Source organism: Macrosteles quadrilineatus, unplaced genomic scaffold, assembly GCF_028750875.1.
Source record: "Macrosteles quadrilineatus isolate MER2022 unplaced genomic scaffold, UCM_ALF_1.0 Scaffold_55__1_contigs__length_795759, whole genome shotgun sequence".
NCBI classification, from domain to species: domain Eukaryota; kingdom Metazoa; phylum Arthropoda; class Insecta; order Hemiptera; family Cicadellidae; genus Macrosteles; species Macrosteles quadrilineatus.
Window position 1 is genome coordinate 436,954 of NW_026542648.1, and position 26,011 is coordinate 462,964.

The 26,011-nt window shown below is 37.8% G+C and overlaps 1 protein-coding gene across 1 annotated transcript in view; it reads left to right on the forward strand.

The window, feature by feature from the left end:
- The window catches only part of LOC128981890 (dynein axonemal heavy chain 3), a 54,944-nt gene that overhangs the window by 22,687 nt on the left and 6,246 nt on the right, over window positions 1–26,011 (forward strand). Inside the window, exons 17-40 of the mRNA XM_054400879.1 lie at window positions 143–382; window positions 982–1,142; window positions 1,414–1,554; window positions 2,331–2,493; window positions 2,938–3,060; window positions 8,383–8,574; window positions 8,937–9,130; window positions 10,069–10,276; window positions 10,378–10,498; window positions 11,231–11,370; window positions 12,441–12,642; window positions 12,855–13,013; window positions 13,762–13,910; window positions 14,099–14,335; window positions 14,866–15,057; window positions 16,315–16,476; window positions 17,161–17,297; window positions 18,196–18,370; window positions 19,191–19,397; window positions 20,309–20,516; window positions 22,093–22,343; window positions 22,962–23,119; window positions 23,873–24,032; window positions 24,192–24,380. Coding sequence (XP_054256854.1) covers window positions 143–382; window positions 982–1,142; window positions 1,414–1,554; window positions 2,331–2,493; window positions 2,938–3,060; window positions 8,383–8,574; window positions 8,937–9,130; window positions 10,069–10,276; window positions 10,378–10,498; window positions 11,231–11,370; window positions 12,441–12,642; window positions 12,855–13,013; window positions 13,762–13,910; window positions 14,099–14,335; window positions 14,866–15,057; window positions 16,315–16,476; window positions 17,161–17,297; window positions 18,196–18,370; window positions 19,191–19,397; window positions 20,309–20,516; window positions 22,093–22,343; window positions 22,962–23,119; window positions 23,873–24,032; window positions 24,192–24,380 — 4,269 coding nt within the window. The remainder of the gene's footprint in view (window positions 1–142; window positions 383–981; window positions 1,143–1,413; window positions 1,555–2,330; window positions 2,494–2,937; window positions 3,061–8,382; window positions 8,575–8,936; window positions 9,131–10,068; window positions 10,277–10,377; window positions 10,499–11,230; window positions 11,371–12,440; window positions 12,643–12,854; window positions 13,014–13,761; window positions 13,911–14,098; window positions 14,336–14,865; window positions 15,058–16,314; window positions 16,477–17,160; window positions 17,298–18,195; window positions 18,371–19,190; window positions 19,398–20,308; window positions 20,517–22,092; window positions 22,344–22,961; window positions 23,120–23,872; window positions 24,033–24,191; window positions 24,381–26,011) is intronic.

Consider the following 26,011-nt stretch of genomic DNA (forward strand, 5'->3'; position numbering starts at 1 on the left):
AGCAACAGACCCTTGTCAATCTAACAAAGATTTAATTGAATAACGGAGTTGGTAGTTAAATTTATTAAATTATAAACTATTTTTGTTCAAATATAAGACTATTAGTATACACTAGTTGATCATCTCTCTGGTTTGCCTTCAGATAGAGATAGTTCGCAACTACGGCATGCTAGAGTGGCGGGAGGACGTCAAGAAGCTGCTACGTCGAGCTGGCTGCGATGGAAAACCACAGGTGTTCTTGTTCTGCGACACGCAGATCCGCGACGAGGCGTTCATAGAGGACATCAACATGATCCTCAACACCGGAGATGTGCCTAATCTCTACGCTGGAGATGAGAAGGCTGAGATCTTAGAGAAGATGACAGAAATTGCTAGGGAGTCTGTGAGTCGTTTTTTGATGGTTTTGGTAGTCCTAGGTGATCATTAAGAATAGTTAAAATATCTCTCACTATTGTAACTTAGGTACTTTTATTAATAACTCTTAGAAACACATAAGGTGTTTATAAATAAGTCTTGGAGTATTTATTTACATGCAACTTAAACTTATAAATGACACATAAAATGGAACTAAGATAGTTTTGTCCGTAAGTCTGCAAACAGTTCGATGTGTGGAATACTCATCACGGGGTACAAATCTAGCCGATATATGAATTATCCTTAACATTGGTAAGTGTACTAGCAGATGTGCATGCAAACTTTCCTGAAAACCCAAAGATAGAAGTTGTAATGGTGTCAGGTTGAAAAATTTCCCAAATTTTTTAAAGTAGCTAGTATACTCAACTTATTCAAATGAAACTCTAAAATGAAACCACAGAAAGATATTATATGGTGTACTACTTTAAAACATGTGGGAAATTTCCAATTAGAAAGTAATTATTCAAACTGTAATATATCTTTTGATCCACAATTATAATTATGTTTTCATTAAGAAAGAAGAGCTAAAAAAAATAACCATCACCGAAATGCATATGTTTGTTTCAGAGCAAGAAGACAGACACAACTCCATTGGCTCTGTACAACCTGTTTCTAGAGAGAGTCAAGGCAAATCTTCACATTGTGTTGGCTATGAGTCCCATTGGAGACAACTTCCGCAACCGGTTGAGAATGTTTCCTTCCCTCATCAATTGCTGCACAATTGACTGGTTTGCTAAATGTTTTTAATATTCAGTCAATAATTATTTTAAAGTACCGGTAGTTATACTAAGCATCATCATCAATAATGTCATTAAATTTTATATAGTTCATAAAAAAATTGAATGTTTAAATCGGTGCAACTGTTATTGTGTGAAAAACATTCTTATCCAGTTGGTTATTTTAAGCTAAAGGTGTTAATGATATTATTGTCAGACTAATATGCAGATTGTAATATTAGCAGTCAATTCAAGTCTGATAATTTTTCTCGACTGATCTTAGGTTCACAACATGGCCTGAGGACGCCCTAGAGAGAGTGGCAGAAACCTTTCTATCCAAGATGGAGTTGGACAACAATATCAGCCTGAAATGTGTTAGTCTTTGCAAGACTTTCCACACCTCTGTTGAGGATGCTTCACTTAGGTAGGAAATGCATACCATTAGATGTCAAATGTTATGCAATATAGTTTTATAATTGAATACTTCTATACTCACAGCTTATGTCTTTTGTGCCATGACATCAAGGGGTAAATGTATAGGTTCGATTGTCTGACACTCCATAACCTGTTAAAGTGTCTCACTTAACACCTATAATCCTATCCTATGGAACGCTTTTGTATAGAATTACACTATTTCAGTTTCTTTTTATTGGTTTGAACACACTGTTTTGTTGGTTCAACTCAACTGGTTTGAAAACAAAGCCAAACTTTTTGACTGTTAATTTAGTTAACCAAGTTTTTCTCTTTCTTCAATGTGAGTGAAATATTTATTTTAATCGTTAATGTAGTTTGTTAAAACCTACACATTTAGATTGATAACCAAACTATATGCTCTAGAAGGGCCAATGTTACAATGTGTTTTACACACAAACGGCGTAATATTGATTGATGTCCTACCTTACCTTCACATCCATTACTCTAGTACTCTATCCCATTGAGTACTCTAGCCCAGAACAGTTTTGCTCAAAAAGCCTTTGGTGATTGCCGGGATCTGAGCCTGGGACCTTGGCGACTGTAGCTTCACAATTGATCTCTAGACCAGGTTGCTCCTCATACACACTCATAGTATAAAATCATTCAAGATGTAGGCTATAGTTTTACGTGTTGAATTACTCAATGAAAAATTCAGGTCTTCTGTGTTATAACTTATTTTTGTCATGAGCCGAACGCTTAACCACAATCGTCTTTTACACTCTTTAGATTCTATGGAGAGTTGAAACGCCATAACTATGTCACTCCCACTTCATACCTGGAGCTCATATTGACGTTTCAAAACCTTTACCAAAGAAAGGTAGAACAAATAACAAGTATGCGTAACAGATACGAGGTTGGGCTGGAACAGCTAGGCTTTGCTGCGGGTCAGGTGAGATTATTTGCGTCTTCTGTTTCATATCAACATTTTTTGTACCAAAACATAACTAATTAGCAAAATACTATATACATATTTATCTAGACATTTTTATTAGGCATGTATTTGCTAAAGCATTTAAACTAAAGAAAACTTACAATTAGTAGAGGATTAAATTATGGAACCAATGAGTAAGCTTCGATACCCTGTTTAAAGTAGTTTGTTATGCAATGGATAAAAATAAAACCTCACTAATATTTGAGTCTTGTAGAAAAAAGGTTTTATCCTTGTTATTCTCTCCTTATCCAACATGCTCATGGATTCTAGGCTGGAAAAATTGTTATGGAAGACATACAGTACAATTTTAACATGTTCTTTCATATACAACCAGTAGCAGCAGCAGCTGAAACGGTAAACACTTGATTTGTCCATCACATTAATAATCTGGTTTTTTTCTAGGTGGCATTGATGCAGGATGAACTCCACAAACTGCAGCCTCAACTGGTCAAGACCTCCGAGGCCACAGAGAAACTGATGGTCAAAATAGAACAAGACACGGTTATTGTAGAGGCCAAGAAAGAGGTAAAGTTTGAGAAACTAAACTTCCAGGAGAGCGAAAGAATGTTACAATTACTACACACTGTACCTCTTTATCAGTAAACAGAGAGGAAACGGTATTATATTAGAATCAACTATTAGAAACTCGGACATGAGTCATTTAGTGAACTTTTTTTTATAGTAGCAATACTACAAAAGTAAGTTGGCTTTGTTGAAAATGCCTGCCTTTTCTATTTATTTGTAATAGTCATACAGATGATATGAATGTTGTTTTTAATATCAGCTGTCTGTTTTGTGTCCAATATTGTTCCTTGTCATGAAAACATTAATGAGAAATAAATTTGATTATTTTATAGTTTAAATTCGTTTTTCGTCGTAGTTTTACTTAGATTATCCCTAAACACCTCCACTTGGGAGAATAATTCAAGAAATTATGGTCGCCAGCATCGTTTTATGTACATAACAGTGTTGGGAAATCTAGTCTACTACGTACACGGTAAGAACAATTTATACTGACTTATTTTTCTGTCTCAATTGGTATATCTTTCGATCGAGTTCGTCCAGCTCTACAAATGGAGTACGTGAAAGGTATAAAACCATTGAAAGGAGCAGAAGATTGGCCGACGTGGAAAGATCGAGTGTTGGACGTTCTAGAGTTGTTCGACGCGGTTGATATCGTCGAGGGAAAGAGAGAAAAGCCTACCCTCTCTGAGCCTCCAACTAAAGCCGAAAAGGAAGAACTTCAGAAATTCAACAAATCCACGACTCAGGCAAAAATAGTTATTTCTCAGTGCGTTAGTGATGATCTACATCAACGTATTTCCGGAAGATTATCAGCTAAGGAAGCGTGGGACATTTTGATCGAGCAGTTCGATAACAAGGCAGAAGATCAGTTGTTTCGTCAGTGTTTGGATTTCTTCAGTATGGAATGGGATGATACCGAGGATACCCCGACCGTGCTTTCAAGATTGAAGAATCAAAACCGCGAATTTGCAGCTGGCCTCAAAACGCGTAACATCCAAACAGTCGAAGATTTTCTTGAGCTCCTGTTTGTGTCAAAAGTGTTACACATTTTGCCGAAGCGTTTTGAATCGTTCAAGTCTAGCTACTTACTTATGAAGGCAAACGAGAGCAAGAAACTTGAAGATGTTTCATCTGCATTGATCCTTCATGAGCGTAATGTTGCTCCTACTTCAAAAGCTGGTGACATTCTTAGTGCCACAAACAGCGGTGGTCAGAAGAATAGGAAACCAAAAGGTGACACTTCGTGCAAATACTGTTCGGGGAAAGGTCATTGGATTCGCCAGTGTTCTAAATGGAAAGCTGACGGCAAGCCTGCGTATCCAGCTCGAGCTAACGGCATTAGCACTAGTTCAAAAGCGAGTGACACTGATAAGAAGAGAACGAAGGGCTCGCAAGTTAACGTGACCGACAACCGAAGTGCGCTGATTTCCATCAGCAGTGACATGAATATCGTGACCACGAACGACCAGTGGTGGATCGACAATGGCGCTACGCGGCACATTACGTCAAATCTGAGTTGGTTCACGGAGTACAAACCTTTTCCTGCAAACTCGAACGCAACAGTAAAGGCGGCGGGAAAGGAAGTTATAAAAGCTCTTGGCAGTGGAGTCGTTGAAGTAGCGAACTATGAAAATGGAAAACTGGAAACGTTCACACTCAATGATGTCTGGTATGTTCCTGATGTTTCTCGGAACTTAGTGTCCATTCTCGCAGCTCATGATCGAAACCCTAATAGCAGGTTTGAATCGACTAATACCGAGTGTCGGTTCACTATTAACGAACAAACTGTATTCAAAGGTACTCGAAACTGTGGTGGAACTTTGTATCGTGCCTCATTTCACACAGTACAACCATCTGAGGTTTGCGCTAATGCAGCAGAAGACAATCGCATTCTGCAGTTATATCATGAGCGCTGGGGTCACATGGATAAACGCTACGTCCGATCGAAGCTCGAATCCGAAATGGGTATCAAAGTGCCAGCCAACTACGAGATCTGCGAACCGTGTCAGTTCGGAAAGGCACACCGTCTACCATTCGGAACACGAGAACGCCCCTCAGCCCCCGGTGAGTTGTTATCCGGTGATGTTTGCGGCCCGTTTGACCCATCCTTCGGAGGTCGCCGATACTTGATCGTCATAAAAGACCACTTTTCAAGGTACCGATACTGTTTTGTCGCAAGGGAAAAATCTGCTGTGAAGGAAGCGTTGCGTGAAGTATTGGCTAAAGCACGCACAATTGGTCATCACGTCAAAGAGTTTCTCAGCAACAACGGTGGTGAGTTTGACAACGCTGAAGTTCTTCAAATCCTTAGAGAATATGGTGTTAACCAACGTCTGACAGCGCCGTATACACCCGAGCAAAATGGTGCTGTAGAGAGAGAGAACAGAACGATCGTCGAAATGGCCCGGACCTTCAAGTACGCCAATCCAAATGTAACATTTCCTGCAGCGATCTGGGCGGAACTTGTCATCACTGCTGGCTACGTTTTGAACCGAGTGGGAAAGTCAGCAGTTGCCAACAAATCACCCTTTGAGCTCTGGTTTGGTCAAAAGCCGAGGATCAAACATCTGCGAGTGGTCAGCTCAAAGTGCTACGTCCATGTTCCTGTTCAGAGGAGGCGAAAAATGGACAAGAAAGCTGTGGTTGGTTACCTGGTTGGATACGATGGTGATGAACGATATCGAATCTACGTCCCGGAGAGATGAGATATCGTAGTCTCTCGTGACGTCGTTTTTCACGAAATCGTCGGAAACTGTGACAAGAAAGTTGAGTGGCCTATCAAGATTGATAAAACCAATTACATCGAAGAAGATTGGCAAGAAGTTGAAGAGACTATTGACGAACCTAGTTCTCCAGTGAAGGGTAATGATGAGCCTATACCGACTGAGGACCCGTCAAGTAGCAGTGATAGTGAAGATGGAGAGTTATCCAACGATCCTGCACCTCGGCACTCGACTCGGGAAAGAAGGCAACCCGAGTGGCTAAACGATTACGTCTCGTCTAACTTTGCCGAAGTTCTTCTTGTTGACGATGAACCTAAGTCTTACACTGAAGCCATCAGTTCAGAAGATAGTGCTGAATGGAAAACAGCAATGGACAAAGAAATGGGGTCCATGCATAAACACGGTGCATGGGAATTGACCGAACTCCCTCCGGGAAAGAAGACTATCAACAACAAGTGGGTCTACCGAATAAAGCGCAATCCTGATGGAAGTGTTGACAAATATCGAGCGAGATTGGTCATCAAAGGATGTGCGCAAAGACCTGGTATTGATTATGCCGAAACCTTCAGCCCGGTTGCTCGTCTGGAGGTCGTTCGATCAATATTGTCCATCGCAGCTGTTGAGAAGATGGTTCTACGGCAGTTTGACGTCTCAACTGCGTTCTTGTACGGAGACGTTGAAGAAGAGATTTTTATGAAGCAGCCTGAAGGATATTCAGATGGGACAAATCGTGTCTGTTGTCTCAAACGCAGCTTATACGGCCTGAAACAGGCACCTCGATGCTGGAATAAACGGTTTGACGACTTCATGAAAGGCTTAGGATTTCGACAGAGCCGTGAAGATCCCTGCGTCTACATTTGTCCTACCCCTGCTGGAAAAATCATCGTTGCACTCTATGTTGATGACGGATTAGTCGCAGCGACTAGTCAGACTGAAATGGACTTATTTATTGGCCAACTTCGTTCACAATTTGAAATTGTTGCTAAAGAAGTGTCATACTTTCTAGGACTCGAAATTTCTCAAAGTGATGGTAACATATTGGTCTGCCAATCAGCGTATATCAAGAAGATCATTTCTCGATTTAACATGGAAGGATGCAAGCCAGTACCATTGAGTATAAACCTAACCCGATGGTTAGGTTAGGTTTATACTCAATGCCAGTACTTACTCCCATAGAGAAGCTCACTGCTCAAACACCAGGGAAAGCCTCCGATTTTCCATACCGATCGGCAGTTGGAGCCCTACTTTATGTTGCTCGTGGTACTCGTTTTGACATTGCATTTAGTGTAAGTGTTCTATCACGTCACTTAGAAAATCCTACACAAGATGATGTCACAAGAGCAAAGCGTGTTATACGCTATTTGACCGGCACTGTGGACCAGAAGCTAGTGTACCAATCCAAACCTAAAACACGTCTACTGGAGTGCTATAGTGACGCGGACTTTGCTGGTTGTCCAACTACAATGCGTTCAACAAGTGGAGTTATTATTAAATACGCGGGTGCAGCTATCACTTGGCTTAGTCGTTGTCAGGAGTTAGTTGCGGACTCAACTTGTGAAGCTGAAATCATTGCAGCTAATCTTGGTTCAAAAGAAACAATCTGGATTGCTCGTTTGTTCAAAGAACTTATAGGATTGTCTGCTGTTCCTATCCTGAAAGTTGACAACGAATCAGCAAGAAAACTCTGTGAAAACCCTGAGTTTCACTTTCGTACAAAACATATTCAGCGGAAGCACCTGTTCATTCGAGACAGGATAAATATAGGTATGCTGATTGTAAAGCACATCGGTTCAGAATATCAACTAGCAGATATACTGACGAAGCCTATACCTCGACCAAGACTTCAAGTTCTGCGAGAAAATCTTGGACTCTCGGCATGACTATGCAAATAAGGGAAAGTGTTGAAAATGCCTGCCTTTTCTATTTATTTGTAATAGTCATACAGATGATATGAATGTTGTTTTTAATATCAGCTGTCTGTTTTGTGTCCAATATTGTTCCTTGTCATGAAAACATTAATGAGAAATAAATTTGATTATTTTATAGTTTAAATTCGTTTTTCGTCGTAGTTTTACTTAGATTATCCCTAAACACCTCCACTTGGGAAAATAATTCAAGATTAAGAAACTTCTGGACCCAAATTAAGAAGCAACTTAAAATTGACATTTGACTTTGTCAACAATAAAAAGACCAACAAACCACTTTGTTTCCATTAGATTCAAACAAATGGATACCAGAATACATGCAAGATATTTTGAAAGATGGATTGTGCTTTTCACCAAGGATAAAACTAGACATTCGATTCCCATTTTAAGTTGTGGCTAGTTATGAAAATGAATGAGTTGATTGTGCAAGACAATGTTGTATGTAAGCCTTTGGCAGAGTGCACTGCTGATGCATCGGTCGGAGTGCTGGTGTGCTACTGATTTGTTGATTTCTGTCTAATATGCCTACTTTTTAAAATATAATCTCAAACTGTAGCACACTCTGTAAGTCGCTTGTTTAACTTTGTTCTTCTTGATGAAAAAAGTGCTACAGATAGTCCAAGGATGTCTATACCATACAAAAGTCAATGGTTGTGTGAAATTTCTGTGTGTAGATTGTAGGAGCGGACGAGGCCCTGGCCAATGAGGCGGCTGCCGCAGCCCAAGCTATCAAGGACGACTGTGAGAGTGACTTGGCAGAGGCCATCCCTGCTCTGGAGGCTGCTGTCAACGCTCTCAACACTCTAAAACCAGCTGACATCACTGTGGTCAAGTCCATGAAGAACCCTCCACCAGTCGTCAAACTGGTAGGTAATCAGATGAAACTGTTAGTTTGAGGAGTATGCCTACTTGTACCTCCCTTGTGTATTCCTGTTTATTATACTTTTAAGAATAACACAAACATATTTGTCCGTAATCAAGCAGAGGAGGAGAATGCAAGGTGAGTATAACAAGAAGTGAGTCAGCTGTTTATTTACCCACGATCATTCATTAAAAGCCTAGCGATCAAGGATGTATTGGCCTAGTTTTGCACCATCAAAACGTTTCAAACTTTTCTTAGCATAGAACCATGAAATTTTTACAGGCAAGCACTATACCCAATCAGCGAGCCGGCTAAGCATTTGAGTGTTTGTTATGAATCATTGACGAAGATTTTTCATTTTGACAGGTGATGGAGGCAGTGTGTGTGATGAAGGGAATCAAGCCAGAACGTAAGCCAGATCCCAGCGGCTCTGGTAAGATCCTAGAGGACTACTGGGGGCCGTCCCTCAAACTACTGGGGGACCTAAAGTTCCTAGATAGCCTCAAGGCGTACAACAAGGACGAGATAAACCCTGCCGTCATGAAGAAGATCAGGGAAAGGTGATGCAACAAAAAAATGTCAAATAGGACGAAAAAGAAACAATTTATTTTGTTGATATTTTAGTTGGATGCTTATAGTATAAATTATACATATCAGATGCAAACGTTTTATTGTTTATATAAAATAAAATATAAGTTGAGCACCAAAAACAATAAATACAGCAATAAAATTTAATGAAAATAATGAAAAGTTCCTTTTATAGCTCAGACCTCTCTAATGAATCTGTTTCATTAAAAAACTCTTGTTTTTATTGACCTATTTTTAAGTCTGTTTTGAAGTTCAAGATCTCATAAGAGTTTGCCATGTGATGCGAAATCAGGGTTATATCACCATTATCACCTACAGTACAGCCATGAAAGCAGCAAAGTCATAAAAATATCCCACAATAGCAGAGTCATCATAATCGTCAAACATGATCGCAACTTATTGTGAATTTTTGATTGTGACACCTTTGCAGACCCATTCTGCGATTACAATAATATCCCTCACTCACCTAAAATTTTCAGTCTTTTGCACAGTTTTACCACCCATAAAAATTTGCCGCTGTGGGCTCGGGCTCTTATGGCACCATGTTAAATGCGGCCCTGGATACTTCATAAATGTACATCCATAAATCATCAACTAATAACTTAAATATGCTTCAATCAATAACCTAAACTAGTTGCTACAGTAGTTGTATGGTTATTACTAGGAGCTTAACATAAATCTGAGACTATCAACCATTAAGAAGCTATAATTTATTATAAAGATGTCATATTCATTGGTGATCCTCAGCCACTGTATTGTTAATTCCTGTTATGAATAAATTGAACAGAATAAATTAAGTTAACAATAATAATAATTTATTCAATATACACAGCAACTATCTAATAAACCAATGAAGTTAATTCAAAAGAATTACTTTGAGTAATACAAAATATGTTTTTGTCTAAAATAGATACATGCCAGACCGAGACTTCCAGCCGCACATTGTCAAGAACGTGTCCAATGCTTGCGAGGGTCTTTGTAAGTGGGTCCGAGCGATGGAGGTGTACGACCGAGTTATCAAGATTGTCGGACCCAAGAAGGCGAAATTGGCTGAGGCCGAGGCGGAACTAAGTCAACAGATGGACAAACTTAATGAGAAGCGAGCTCAACTGCAAGAGGTACGATAAGTAGTGAGAAACAGTTTTTAAAAAACCAAAATACTTTAAATGTTGATTTTTTCATAAGGAGAATTGTAATAATGTCACCCTGTATTTTAAAGGTTACAGATAAACTTCAAGCGTTGAATGATGAATTTGCAGCCAAGACCAAAGAAAAGAAGGAACTCGAGGATCAAATTGATCAGTGTCGCCAACGGTTGGACAGAGCGGAAAAGCTTATTGGTAATGTAAAATCAACTTACTAACATGTAATACTGAAACAAAATATTCATGTACTCATGTTGTCTGTAAAATGAAGTTTTCATAGAGCTTCTGTCACAAACAAAACAAACTAGCTAGTTCAAATCGCTGTGACCAACGTCACACTCCTTTATTCATCAATTACTATTTAAGCCAGTTCCCACACTTCTTGGACGATTAGTCTTGTCCTAGTATTCGAAAACGTTGTAAAAAATAGACGCTCCCGCTAAGAATGAATCGTATTCTATGATTAGATTTCTGAAGGAAGAGGATAAATGTCCACTGCTTCCTGTTGCCAGTTGACAGATGTGTACGTAGAAAAGTGTTTTTACATATAAAATGTGAATAAGTGGTTTAGGAAATTTTAAAAAGCCCACAATTGCACAATGAGGCTAGTAAAGGGTGCCCATCAGTTTCCGGCCTGACAGTGATTTAAGAAATCTTTGCTCCCTGATGGGCGTGTTTCAGACTTCCAGGGCTGACCGTAGTTTTTGATAGTCTTTCAGAGACGTTCCCTATTATTTTGACAACCTCGCTCAGTCAGACCTCGTACTAAATTCCCCTAATTTTTGACACTGCTTCAAAGTAGAATGTCGAACTAAAACTCTGATAAATTTAGTAGATTTATTTGTGATTGCTTTGAGTGTAGAATAACAAGTCTTTAAGTCTTGTTGCACAATGTTCAGTGAGAATGGTGATTATTCCCTGTTCTAGGGGGTCTGGGTGGAGAGAAGGCTCGGTGGAGTGAGACAGCACGTCAACTACAGTTCTCTCTGGTCAATGCTGTCGGTGATGTGCTGCTGTCTGCTGGCATCGTGGCGTACTTGGGAGCATTTACTGTCAATTACAGGAATGTGAGCGACTAGTTTGCTAAATTATCTTAAATTTGTTATGTAACTAAAAACTATATTGACTGTTATCTGACTTCTGCCTCCTTCACCGAATGTTGTGAATAGGCAGTTTGGTTATAATATATTTTTCTAGGATGAGAAAGGATCATAAATGGAGATTACGTATTTCATATCCTAATGCCATTTGGGATACAAGCAGTGCAAGCATAACTCAAACAAAAAAGTTTTACATCAGTGGACACAATAATGTATTTAAGCTGCAAAACTAATTTTCCATCAAAATGGCATAATCAACAAAACATCAAATCAAAATTTCTTTTATTCCGTATAAAATAATTGTTTTACAGTTTTTACAAATAATGTATTACAATAGAACTATAACTAAATACCTTAAAGTATACGAAATTAAACCCACATGGGAAAACCCGTGCGTGGGAGTGAGTCGTTTTATATTGCAGCCTAATAAGAAAGAAAAAGAAACTTTGATACTTATTAAAAAACAAATCAAAAAACTTCTAATTACTGGCATGATAACAAAGCGCTAGCGGAATTTTGGCTAATCGCATAGGAACATAGATAATGATGTCAGATTGACTCGTTGACTTCCCCCTACCATTAACAACCCAAAACTCCCCCCTCCCCCCACACACACACACACGCACACATACTCACCAAGGCACACTCACGCGCGCACACACAATCACACGCTGTACCAGCTGTCAGCTGACATAATGGCATAATGGCATAATGGCATTGGCATAATGGCAAATCACAGAGAAGAGGAAAAGGACGAGTCATATGCTGAGCTGCTAACTTAACTTGAGTACCTAATAAGCAGAACCAAACAAATGGAATATATTTATTTTCTTTCGGACAAAAGTGTCCACTTAAACATTTTCACAATGTTTTAAAAATTACTCATCCAGATGTCACATCTCACATATCCGCTTCACTTCTAATTACTATTCAATTGTTTTTGGGCATAAGTAAAACACATGTAGCTCTTTTGATACCACTTGCAACAAGCTACTACCAGATATAAATATGACTAATCCTAGCCCTACTCCTATCAGGACCTTATCCTGCAGTGGGGCAAGTCCTGTCGTGACTTGCGCATCCCCTGCTCTAGAGATTACTCCATGACAGGGTGTCTAGGAGAGCCTGTTCTCATCAGGTCTTGGACCATTGATGGACTTCCTGCTGACACTTTCTCCATCGAGAACGCCATTATTGTCACCAACGCTCGACGCTGGCCACTCATGATTGATCCTCAAGGTATTGATTGATGTCATCGAGTAATCAAAATTATTTGTATTTTAACATGATCGAACCAACACTCTTCTGATCGGTCTATATGCACATACTGTTTAAATGGTTTTGTCAAATCTGTGATGAGGAGTTTAAACATAAAGAGGTTTTGTTGAGCAGATATGTACCAAAAAAGTTTCTTTTTGTAGCAGACTTAAGTAACTGCAGTTGTTTCTCAGGCCAGGCAAACAAGTGGGTGAAGAACATGGAAAAGGACAATAAGCTGTCAGTAATCAAACTCAGTGACCCAAACTACATGCGAGTGATGGAGGTGGCCATAGAGCAAGGACTGCCTGTACTGCTGGAAAACATACTGGAGGAGGTCGACGCTACTCTAGGTAATATGATGATTCCACAGATCAGCTGTGGGTGTTGTTATGTGTGAATCCATCATGACATAAGATAACAAAGATTGAATTCAAGTATCAGTGTACATTCAAAATTGGTTTGTTTTCCAAACACCAATTAAATTGTTTATTGCAGAAACCCCTTAACCAAGATTTTTTTCGATTTTGACTTTTTAGCATATTAATGAATAATGGTGTACAAATTGAAACATCGTTCAGTGTAGAAATCACACATGACACAACTGCAAAAAAATATTGGTTATGGGGCTTCTGCGATAAAACGATTCATCTTCCCATTTCATTCAATCTTCCCACAACATATACACTTATCATCTCCAACAATGAACTCTGAAGGACACATAATCTATTTACCACAGATAACTTTATTGAGGGTTAATAGACCGATGTTTATTTATATTTCATCGCAAACACCAATTAAATCGTTTATTGCAGAAACCCCATAACCAAGATTTTTTTCGATTTTGACTTTTTAGCATATTAATGAATAATGGTGTACAAATTGAAACATCGTTCAGTGTAGAAATCACACATGACACAACTGCAAAAAAATATTGGTTATGGGGCTTCTGCGATAAAACGATTCATCTTCCCATTTCATTCAATCTTCCCACAACATATACACATACCATCTCCAACAATGAACTCTGAAGGACACATAATCTATTTACCACAGATAACTTTATTGAGGGTTAATAGACCGATGTTTATATTTCATCAGACCCTATCCTGCTGAAGAATGTGTTCAAGATGGGTGGAGTGGAATATTTGAAGCTAGGAGACAATGAGTTGCAGTGGAGTCCTGACTTCAGGTTCTACATCACCACAAGACTGAGGAATCCTCACTACCTCCCAGAACTCGCTGTCAAGGTGACTCTCGTCTATATAAAATTTATTGAGATTCTTTCTCTTCTAAAATTCTTTTTCCACACTGGTTTTTACTTTACTATGCTCTTTTAAATTTTAGACATTTCATATTTTCAACCTTAGAGCCACACTTTTTACTCTACCATTTGAAATTTCTTTTGTTACAATCAATACATCTACTTGCTTTTCAGGTAACTTTGTTAAACTTCATGATAACAACCCAGGGTCTTCAGGATCAGCTGCTAGCCATTGTTGTGGCAAAAGAAAGACCACAGCTGGAGGAGAAGAAGAATCAGCTGATTGTGGAGGGTGCAAACAACAAACGTCAACTGAAAGATATTGAGGACAAGATTCTTCATGTTCTGTCAACGTCTGATAACACAATATTGGAAGATGAAAATGCTATATCAATTCTGTCCTCTTCTAAGGTCAGTTTATTCAACATAAAAAACACTGTGATAAAAATGATTGAAATCATCCTGTATTTCATTAAACAAGAATTGCCAGTTTCTTCCTGACACCTGTTTAAAATCTGTTTATTGTTTCAACTAACAAAAATTTTTACCAACTTGCTGAATCATTTTTTCATCCTAGCTTTGCCTCATAATTTTCATAGCTGAGATTTACCACTAATATTAAGGTTTTTAAGTCTTAACGTTGTATTGCTTTTATTCGTCTTCCATTCATATCTGGGATCAGACAAGCATGCCTACCGGTATCTTATAGGTTAATAGTTTTATAGTTGATTTTGGTGGAGGAGAAAACTAATTTTTTTTACATGAGCTCATCATTTTTAATTGTGCACGCACACTGAAAAATATGAATTATCTTTGTAAAAAACTAAACAATGCCCCTGAGGGATATTTATTTATTACTACAGAACTTAGTTTTGACTATTCCTATCGTATAGGTACTACATTTTGTGAATTAAACTTAATATATTTCTCTGCTGTTTTAGGGCTTGTCTGAAGAAATTCAAGCTAAGCAGGAGATTTCTGCCAGCACAGAGAAGGAGATTGATCATGCTCGTAACCTTTACGTTCCTGTGGCCAAACATTCCTCTGTGTTATTCCTGTGCATATCAGAACTGGCCAACATAGACCCTATGTATCAGTACTCACTGGTGTGGTTCATCAACTTGTATTACCAGGTGAATTTACAACAAATACTCAGTATTTGGGCTCCAAAGGCATATAAAACTAGGGTAACATAACCAAGCTTCCACAGTATACATCTTTTGATGCTAACTAACTCGTTACAATAGTCTAAAAGCTACACGAGACATTTGCTGCAACCTGGGAGTCAAGCTTAGAACTGATAAGCTTGGGCTTTTGATTGACCTCTGTTAGCGCAGTAAATTTGTAATTGTAGCCGAAACTTTGATCAAAGGCTGAGCAGTCCCTGGCCATGAGACATAAGTATTGTAAAGAAAAAATAAAAAAACTCTACTCTCATATATTTAAATATTGTATTTAAATATATTTACTCCTTGCAATGCTCTCAAAGTGAATTCTTTACAAATCTTGGTTGCCCCTAGGTTGGAAGAACTTGGAAAATAAAAATACAAAACAGAGCTTGGCAGTGGAAGCTTGATGTTAAATAAATAATTGTGTGGGCCCTGTAAAATAAGAATACTTCCCAAAGGTCCTTAGGGGACGTTCTTGGTACTGTTTGAAGTTCTTCCAGACTGCATTACCTTTTGTAATAATATTTACCAATCTTAATTCTACACTGAATTTACTTGCTCACTACCACACTGATATTTAGTGTTGCACTTAAAAGGTGAATCTTTTGTAGTGGCCCATTGTTTTACTGGATTACCTGTCATAATGAAATGACGACGAAATGAATTTAATTTGCACGAACGAACGAAAAGGTTTCCGACTAGTCACGGGAGAGGATCAGAACACACTGGGACAGTCGTTGCTGGCGGCTAGTCCATCCCTACTACTTTTTGATGGAATTCTGGGTAATTGATCAGCTGACTATTGTTTGCGTCTGCTACAGGTTCGTTGTTTATACGACGAATCGGTACAGTATGTAGGTTAGATTTACCTTTGTTAAATGTTTTTAAAGGACAAAAATGCAATTGATATTCTCTATTGCGAAGGGGGTAATTTTGGTTTAACAAAAAACATAGATCAGCAGCACTTACAACTGATTGAATGCGCGGGAAATCGGCTGTGTTGGCATCAGCGTTGGCGAAACATTTTTGCGTTTTCTGAAAATACTCACTTTTGTCACTTGCAACATTGTGTGCATTTAATGCTATGATCAAAAAATATTTCTTCTCAATTAAATATTAAAACATGCATTTGAAAAAATTATGTTAATTTTGATTAAATTAACTATTTAAGTTAAACATAAACTGAATATTAATTTTACATTGTTTTGAACTATCTTCAAGGCGATTCAAAACAGTGAGAAGTCAGATGATCTGGACCAAAGGCTTCAGTTCCTCAACAACTACTTCACATACAGCATCTACCGCAATGTGTGCCGATCACTGTTTGAAAAAGATAAACTCACGTTTTCATTTGTACTGTGCACAGGAATCCAGAGATCCAAGGTAGGAGTTTTTAAATGTTTTGTAGTTAGGACATTTTCTTATAACTAGGAGAACAACCAGCTACACCATATTATTACTTTTATGGTATTGTAGATGTCATATATGAGAACTAACTCACTAATTAGGGATATTCCTGCAGTTATTTCAAGAAGAGCGAGGGTTGAGCAGTGGCCGTTGACATCACATGTTGACAGTGCAGCCACCACGCACATAATTAATATCCCCAATTAGCGAGTTAGTTCTCATATATGACATTAGTTTACTGATTTTTCACACATTATGAGTGGGTTTGAAACATATTTTTTCATTTATGTGTTGAGCTCCGATGGTTTAGCCTTGTTCATGTTCGGCCAAAGGTCTGATTCCAAGCCGTCCGAACAAAGATAAAGTCTATACTGTTGGGCAATTTTTCTTTAAACTTGAAAAAAAACTTTAAAATATATTTTTTTGCACAAACATACTTATGTCCTTTTTATACTGTCTTTTAGACCTTTCTTTGAGTGCCGTTAATTTCAAGGTACATGTTGATGGCAAACATTACACACAGCCAATGCCAGCACTATTTACTCCAGCGCCACTTGAATTTATTGTTGTACTTGATAGTATTCTTTTAGTCGTACAAGTCGCCTCGCCAGCCTAACCAGAGTGTTTTTATAAAAACATTTGATGTGTCTGTGGTTACAGGGAGAGCTGAGTGAGGAGTACTTGGTGTTCCTGCTGACTGGAGGGGTAGCCCTAGACAACCCCCATCCTAATCCTGCGCCAGCCTGGCTCTCTGACAAGTGCTGGAATGAGATTGTTGTAGCTTCCGATTTACCTGGGTATCGAGCAGTATAAATATTGTATAAATTAGCTTAATTAATCTATGACTAAGCAATGATTTTGAAGTGTTATTAGCAATTAAAGAAGTGTTTTATTATATCTTGGCTTAGTCAACTAATAATTTGTAATCAGAAGGTTGCCAGTTTGATCCTGACAAAAGTCAGTTGCATTTCAATTGTTGGAAACTGGACACAGCTGTTTGTGATCATTAATATAATCGTCTTGACTAAAAACAGCTGATTTCATTAGCGAAACCGACATATAAGGCTTTAGAATTGTTCTGCTCTCAACTTTTATTTCATATTTGGACTAAAAAAATGTCCATCACATTTTCTACTCTGAAGGATGGAAGTCTCTTTCCTGGATCATTTCAACACATAACTTCAGGCTAGATCTTGGTGGGTAGTGGCATTATCACATGTTTAACAGCAATTGGTAACATCTGGGTGCCCTTCCCCAAAACTTTTGAAAACTACACTTTCAATCTGGCCATTTTACATAATATCTCAATACTAATACAATTGCAGAAAAACCTGATAAAACGGACAGTCTTAGGAAGAACCATCCACAGCGTATGTGACATTTAATAACAACTTACTGATGTCAAGATGAATTATTTTTTATGAACAATAATAGGCCTACTTACTGTATATGTATAGTTTGTTGTTTAACCATTTTTCTTCCAGAAGTTAATTTAAATAATCAGTGCCGTTAGGACCTTATCAATAAATATATATCATTACATATGTATTATTTTTTTAGTTTGGGGGTGGTGGTTGCCCCCCCCCCCCCCCCATTAGATCCCTGCCTGACAAGGTGTCCAAAAGGTAAAACTAGAACTAATATTTACTGAGCGGTGTTGGCACTTTTTGTTTTAATTGTTATCATTCCCGACAGGTTGACAGGGCTGAAGTCAAGTCTACAGACCAACACGTCGGTGTGGAAGCAGTTCTATGACTCAGCCAATCCAGAGTTAGCTCAGATGCCTCCACCGTTCGCACAGGCCGAGGACCTCATGAGGATGTGTATCCTGCGCTGTGTAAGACCTGACAAACTGGTAACTGCAGCTCAGGTGAGCAATGGTGATGACTTTCATGTATAATGTCAGTTGACTGATTGATTGTTCTTAGAATTCCTCTCTAAAAATACCACCGACTCTATTAGTTGCAGTTAATTGGCCTCAAAATTGGTCTTGCATAACTGAGTTTGCACCAGAAACCTTAAGATTTGAAAACAACCAATACCAATATATTATCATTTGGCTATTGAGACTTTTTTTACGAAACTAATCATTGTTTATCCTTTAGGAATAAATTCAAACTCAAAACACAGTTTATATACATTGAATAATTGACGTCATGCTATGACAGCTTGATTTCAGCCTCACTTGTTTCATCTTATCGTGCTGACATTGTACATTTCATTTGTAGAATTTATTGTTTTCATTCAACATTTTTTGTTTCTCGTTATAAATACTGTACTGTGTGATATTTTTAAATTTTCAAGCTTTGGCTTAATTATTTTATTTATTTATTTATTATTACTTGGTACAGCACATATTTACAATGTATATACGATACAAAAACTGCATAAGCCTTATAAAAAGGCTTGTCCGCAGCATTAATTATATTACTAATTGTCTTTTCCATCCTTTTCTTCATCTTGAGTCCAGTGTGAACTTTTAACTTTACAAAAATATATTTCCTACTTCTTTATCTTGCTATGTTTTGGTACTTTCTCTAGACTCAACATCCAGTAACTTTTTAAAAACTCATTTGTATGGTATAGATCGTAATGGAAAATGTCTGGAATAACCCCTTGAATAACGTGACTAATCGCTAGAATGTTGAAAGATTTTTACACATAAACTTAAACAAATATGGTTTTGGCAGATCTATGTAAACAAGCACCTGGGCCCCAAGTACACTGAGCCTCCTCCATTCAACCTTCAAGACTCGTACAACGACTCCCACTGCTGCTCCCCCCTCATCTTCATCCTCTCCCCGGGCGGAGACCCCATGGCTAGTCTGCTCAAGTTTGCTGATGACCACGGCATCTCCCGGTCAACTGTCATGACCATCTCCCTCGGCCAGGGCCAGGTGAAACTTTTATGGATCTGGTTATATGTAGGATGAGGTTTTAACAAATAATGAATTAACTAATCCATTTCAATTTTTTTTGTCATACAAATTAATAGCACATCAGAATCTTTCAAAGTCTCTCAAAGTAATTGGGAACTGTATTCATATTAGCCAGGAATGCAGTAAAAATAGCAACAACAAAAAACTGAAAACAATGTATTTTTCATCCCTCTGCATAAAAAGTAGCTATTTTTAATAACAGCACTCGCTTCAATTATTCCTGTCCTCGGCTTCGCCTAGTATGTGAAATTCAATGTTCCTGTGTTCGGCTGTGCCTCACTGATGAAACTTGAAAATACCACCTACGGTACTGGTAATGAAATATACCATTGTGGCCAACGGAAGGATTATGATGAATTAATGCTCAGCCATGGGTGTTTGATAATTATTTCAAATTTCCTGGTTCTATACAAATTTCCCTAGCAATTCACTGACTTTTTCCCGCTTATCAAAATTTATGTACAATTCCTGGTGTTTCATGTTGGCTGGACACCCTCATTATAGTATATCAGGACACATAATCTTAACTCCTTTACTTTTAGTTTTATATTTATTATTTGCTCATACATGTTTATTCATACAATGTAGTAACTTTCTTAATAAAACTAATGTTTTACCAATGTAACAGACTACTACAATGTCTTAGTTTTTTTACCTCCTTTCAAAGGCTATTCAACTTTGTACTCTGTACCATGTTTTTTTTACAACAAACAATTTTACTAAAATGAATTCAACAATGCTTCATCAAAAACAAAACTTTTTAAACCTATGGTGTATGTGCACTATATTTATAACAAAAAATACCATTTCTCGACTAAGACAATTTGGTAATTCTTTACAATGTAAATGTAATGCAAGTTGTATCTCAGGGTCCCATAGCATCGGAGATGATCAAGACTGCCATCAAGACCGGTCAGTGGGTCGTCCTGCAGAACTGTCACTTGGCTGCCAGCTGGATGAAGTCTTTGGACCGAATCTGTGATGAGGTCATCGTTCCAGCTACGACTCACAAGTCCTTCCGTATCTGGCTCACCAGCTATCCGTCAGATGTGTTCCCTATATCCATCTTACAAAATGGTGCTTGTATTTTGTTATTTTTTATTCTTATTTAAAGTTAAGGGTGTGTTTAATTTGATATCCAAAACATAGGAACGGTTAAATATTTTGGCAAAGTAAAGAAGAGCAACTATCAATATTTTTCTAAAATTTAACTATGTTTCTGATATACTGTCAAACACATATTACATCTGGGAATTTTTCCCAATTCATCGCCCTTTTTAGTAAAAAAAAAAAAAAACATTATTAAATAATAGCTCAATGAGAAATGGTGAGGGTTCAGAATAATTTCTTTTCAGGACCCAGCTACCAAAAATTTGAAAACACTCCCTAATTTTTCGGTTTGACTGTCAATAATTTACTAGGTACGTTTTTTAAGTAAGGGCCGTTTTTAAATTTCTTCGTTCCAGCACTGCGATTGGCATTTTCGACATTTGCGCTGTGTATGTGCATCTATTGGTAAGACATAGCCGGAAATTCGAGAAAAATCGGCCGTGTTTACATCCGGTTTTGAGCATTCAAAATGGTGCCGCCAATTGAGACTGCCGCCGACTGTGAAGTGAGCGCTGTAATTAGATTTTTAAGAGCTAAAGGTGTGAAAGCTATTGAATATCATCGACAGATTAGTGAAGTGTATGGCAAGAACATTATGAGTGACGGAATGGTACGCAAGTAGGTAAGGGCATTTTAAGACGGCCCCACCAACGTTCATGATGAGCAACGCACTGGTTGTCATCATGGGTACGGGGCAGTAATGACGCCGCCCAGTGCGTTACTCATCATGAACGTTCGTGGTACCGTATTTCAATTCCCATATCCACTTGCATACAATTATGACACTCATAATGTTCTCGCCATACACTTCACTAATCTGTCGATGATTTTTAATGGCTTTCACACCTTAAGCTCTTAAAAATCTAATTACAGCGCGCACTTCACAGTCGGCGGCAGTCTCAATTGGCGGCACCATTTTGAATGCTTGAAACCAGATGTAAACACGGCCGATTTTTCTCGAATTTCCGGCTATGTCTTACCAATAGATGCACATACACAGCGCAAATGTCGAAAATGCCAATCGCAGTGCTGGAACGAAGAAATTTAAAAACGGCCTTTACTTAAAAAACATACCTAGTATACCAAAGAGGGAAAGTCTAAACCTTAGAGTTGAAATTTTGAAATTCACACCTGTTTGAGGATAATTGTTTTAGTGCAAATGAGCAAAAGGCAAATGGACCCATGATGGAATCTTTTTTTAATATCATCATGATTGCTGTTAACAAAATGCGTACTTGGCTTGCCAATTTTCAACATACGAGTAGTATTTAATTTTAAAAGAATAAATTTTCACTTTTCAGACAAGCTGTACCAGATAGAAACTATGAATTGAATACACTGTGTTCAATATTTGAGCTACTTACTTCTGCAGCTCAACAGATCCTTGATTTCACAACATCATGTCTCCAGCTGATCCTCGTTGCCGCTAGTTTTACAGTAATATAAAAGAGAGTTTGTTACAGTAATATAAAATTAATGTAAATTACTCTTTTCTTGTTTTAATTCTTGTTCTTTCTTGTTTCATGAGTTATTTATTCCGTAGGAGTGAAGATGACCAACGAGCCCCCCAAGGGTCTAAGAGCTAACCTGCATCGCTCTTACACGACAGATCCCATCAGTGACCCGGAGTTCTTCGCCGGGTGCCCCAGCGCTGGACACTGGCGCCGACTGCTGTTCTCTCTCTGTTTCTTCCATGCTGTCGTACAAGAACGGCGCAAGTTTGGACCTCTCGGATGGAACATTCCGTATGAGTTCAACGAGTCTGATCTCAGAATAAGTGTTATGCAACTGCAGGTAGCTTCCTCAAGATTCAAGATTCAAAAAGTCTTTATTCACACAGTATAAATTTATATACATGAATAGTGTCTATTGTTACTTACTACCTAAATTAGCAATAAGAAACAGTTAAACTGTTATTTGAACTATTATTAACAGTAACAGTTTAATCGTTATAGGAAGCAATAACAATGATTTATAACATACACATAACTGACTATGAACTTAATTGTAAGCCAGCTAATATGAATCGACATAACAAAAAAGTATGGCATTGAGATGAAAATCAAGTGCATAGTTACCTCCCAAATCAGATAGATTGTAACACTCGTCCTCAAAACTTTGAGAGCAACTCACGATCTTCAGGGTAAAAATAATTTAGTTCAAAACATTTATACAACATTTAAGTTTATTCCAGGACAGTATTGTTGGAACCTTAAATGTAAAATGTTGATTTTGGCTCAATATTAACGGAGGAGAAGTGTTTTCCTCACAAATTTAAGCGTCAGCATCAGCTGTACTAATTATCATGTTTATACATACTACGTAATTGCATTAGGCTTACATGCATAGGGTAGTATACTAATTGATGATCATCCATAATGCTGTTTTATAAGGAGTAATGTTTGTCTGCAGATGTTCCTGAATGACTATGAAGAGGTGCCTTTTGATGCACTTAATTATCTGACAGGAGAGTGTAACTATGGAGGAAGAGTCACGGACGACAAAGACAGACGATTACTCAACTCTCTCCTCTCCATCTTCTACAACCAAAACGTCATCAATATTTCAAAGTATGAAGAAAATGTTTTAATTTAAAAGTCGTGACTTAGGTCAGTATTTGGTTTTTCGAAAACATTGGTCCATCCAAAAGTGCTGCTTGGTAAAAAAAAAAAACTCGCATTTTGCCTTTTCTTTCCTGTTCACCCACAATTCAGTCTTTTATTTAAATAACAAATAACATACTGTGTAAAGAACAAGTAACTATGAGTATAGCTTGTGCGTTTCCTGGTGAAGCCTGGGAGTAGGTGGTTAGAGTGGCTCTGAACCGGTTTTGTAGGGGCTTCAACCCAACCCCCAGGCTTCACCAGGAAACGCACGAGCTCTACACTTAACTGGTTTACAAACTAGTTTTCTCAAAAGCTAGTGACTGTTAATTCACTAATAGAGTAATTTTTCCAGAGCATTTTTACTAGCAACTATTGACCAAGTTTGGCGACTACAATGGGCTAAGCTTGTAACTTGTAAAAACACACTGTGTACATGACCCTTAGGTACTGTATTTTAACTACCATTTTGTATAGTAAATGAGATTTCCACCAATATTTGGTAGCTAAGCTTATCACAGTAGTTTCTTCATCACAACACCATATGAGATTCAAAAAGCTGGTTAGGCAAACTTGTGGATTTAGTCTTTTATTATTGCTAACAGTTAGTCTGTCACAAGACTAGATTTGCTACTGTGGAGCTTGATCGTGAACAACAGTTTTAATTTAATTGAATATTTACATGTAATATTAAAATGTATAAAGAAAATGGTATTTTAGGTACCACTTTTCACCAAGTGGTAAGTACCACATACCAGAAGAAGTGGACTATGACAGTTGTCTTCAATACATCCGTTTGCTCCCTTTGTATCCTTCTCCGGAAGTGTTTGGGCTGCACGACAACGCAGACATTACCAAGGATAACAAAGAATCTCAAGAGGTTTGTAAACTTTTCCTTTTTTTCAGTACCTAGAGTAAAATTTTCCCAAAATTTATAAGCTATCCGAATAGAAACAAAACAAGTCATCAGTTTGACCTGAACTTTTGTCTTAAAACATGTTTTGTTAGACAATACAAAGTTCTTACAAATTGATTACAGTTGCTCAGCAGTGTCTTGCTCACGCAGCCACAGATCACTGAGGGTGCAGGGGGTGGCGAGATTGACACTATGTTGGTAACACTGGCCAAAGACATTCTTGCTCGTCTGCCATCACCCTTCGATTCGGAGGAGGTCGAGAAGAAGTACCCAGTCATGTATTCACAATCTATGAACACTGTACTGAGACAGGTACCGTTGGACTTGAGACTTATATCTTTAAATTAACCTATTCAATAACCTTAATTACCTCCTAGTTTCTTTTGGATTTTTACTCTTCTTTAATTTTAGTACCGTGTATGATAAAATAATATTCCCTTCAAAATTGTTCAATATTGAATTCTTGGGAGAAATGTTTATTTCAATAGTGAATAAAAATTGTTATTTTCAGATTTTTTTCCATATAAAGTTTAGTAAAAATATGTGTTGAAAATAGATTATGTACTAGTTTTCAAATGTCTATTCATAATTTTTAAATGTTTTTTATACTAAATGGCAAGTTAACTAAGTAATTTAACCTTGCAAACCCATAAAGTAATAGGTAAATGTAAATTAAAAAACTAGTCTAATGAATTGAATTAAACATTCATCGTCTTCTTGGGATGTTTTTACTAAGTATAATTAGTGAGGAAATGCCGCTTCTGTACCAACCCCAAAATACAAGGGTCTATCTTTTTTGTGTTCCACTTATTTGTATTGCTCAGACAGTTCTGGAGTCTAAACCAAAAAAAGAAGAGGGCTTCCTTATTGTGACCTTCAGCTTCATCTAACACAGCCGGTTCTAGACCAGAAGAAGACAATTGTCTTCCATCCCTTGTCCCTTTTCATGTCTCTCATACAGTAGAATATATATTTGTGGCCTTCAAGACATTTTTCAAGGTCATTCCAATTTTAAGATTTTAAGAGAATTCTCTTAATTTTAAGAGAAAACAGCCTCTTCCATCTTGGACGGCTCTACTCTTTATTATCTAGTTCTAATCCGAGTTTATGATACAGTTTAAATATTCTTGTTATGAAATACGTATTTCTCTTTGTCATAAAGTTTTATCAACAGTTTGACCTCTTTCACTCCTTTTGGCATGTTCTGTTTTGTAGGATCTGCTAGACTGAAGAAGGCAATAACAATTTGGCATACACCACAAATGGGACAAAAATTGATTTGTTAAAATCTTCAAATTCAATGTTCCCTCTTCTGGGAGATTCTTGGGGGGTCAGTTTGAGCCGTGATTATCGCTTGAATGTTATTTGGGAGACAATGGAACAAAGAGTGCTCAATCAAAATTGTCCTGCAGTTGAGCTGAACACTGTATGTGAGCGACATAAGAAATGTTATGGTCTGCGATCTCCTATGTTCTCGTCCTGGTCACTGATCAAAGGACAAAAAGGTTGTTCTTCATTAGCAGTTAGCCTTTGGAGTAGTTATCATGCCTGAGATAGTGAATTGGAAATCTTCCTGAGAAAACCATAAACTAGGACAACCAGCCCAGATTGGTAGAAGCTTTACTAACACTCGATGGACAGATAAATCACCAGTTATGTTACCCCATACATCAACGAATATAATATTGAGTATCAGGCCCGTTTTTGACCATGTCAGCGCCCTAGGCACAACTAATAGTAGCGCCCCTTTGCAATATATAAATTTTCAATTCCTACAGGGTGACCACCAACCGGGAAATCCGGGAACTAAGCGTGATTTTTTTTTGAACCAGGAATTATGTGTTAATTTTCTATTTCTACCTGGAATTGTCAATTTACAACAGTGACGTTTCCGTGACCACGGGAGACGGGAGGCGATAATATGTCTCCACAAGGCCTCGAGG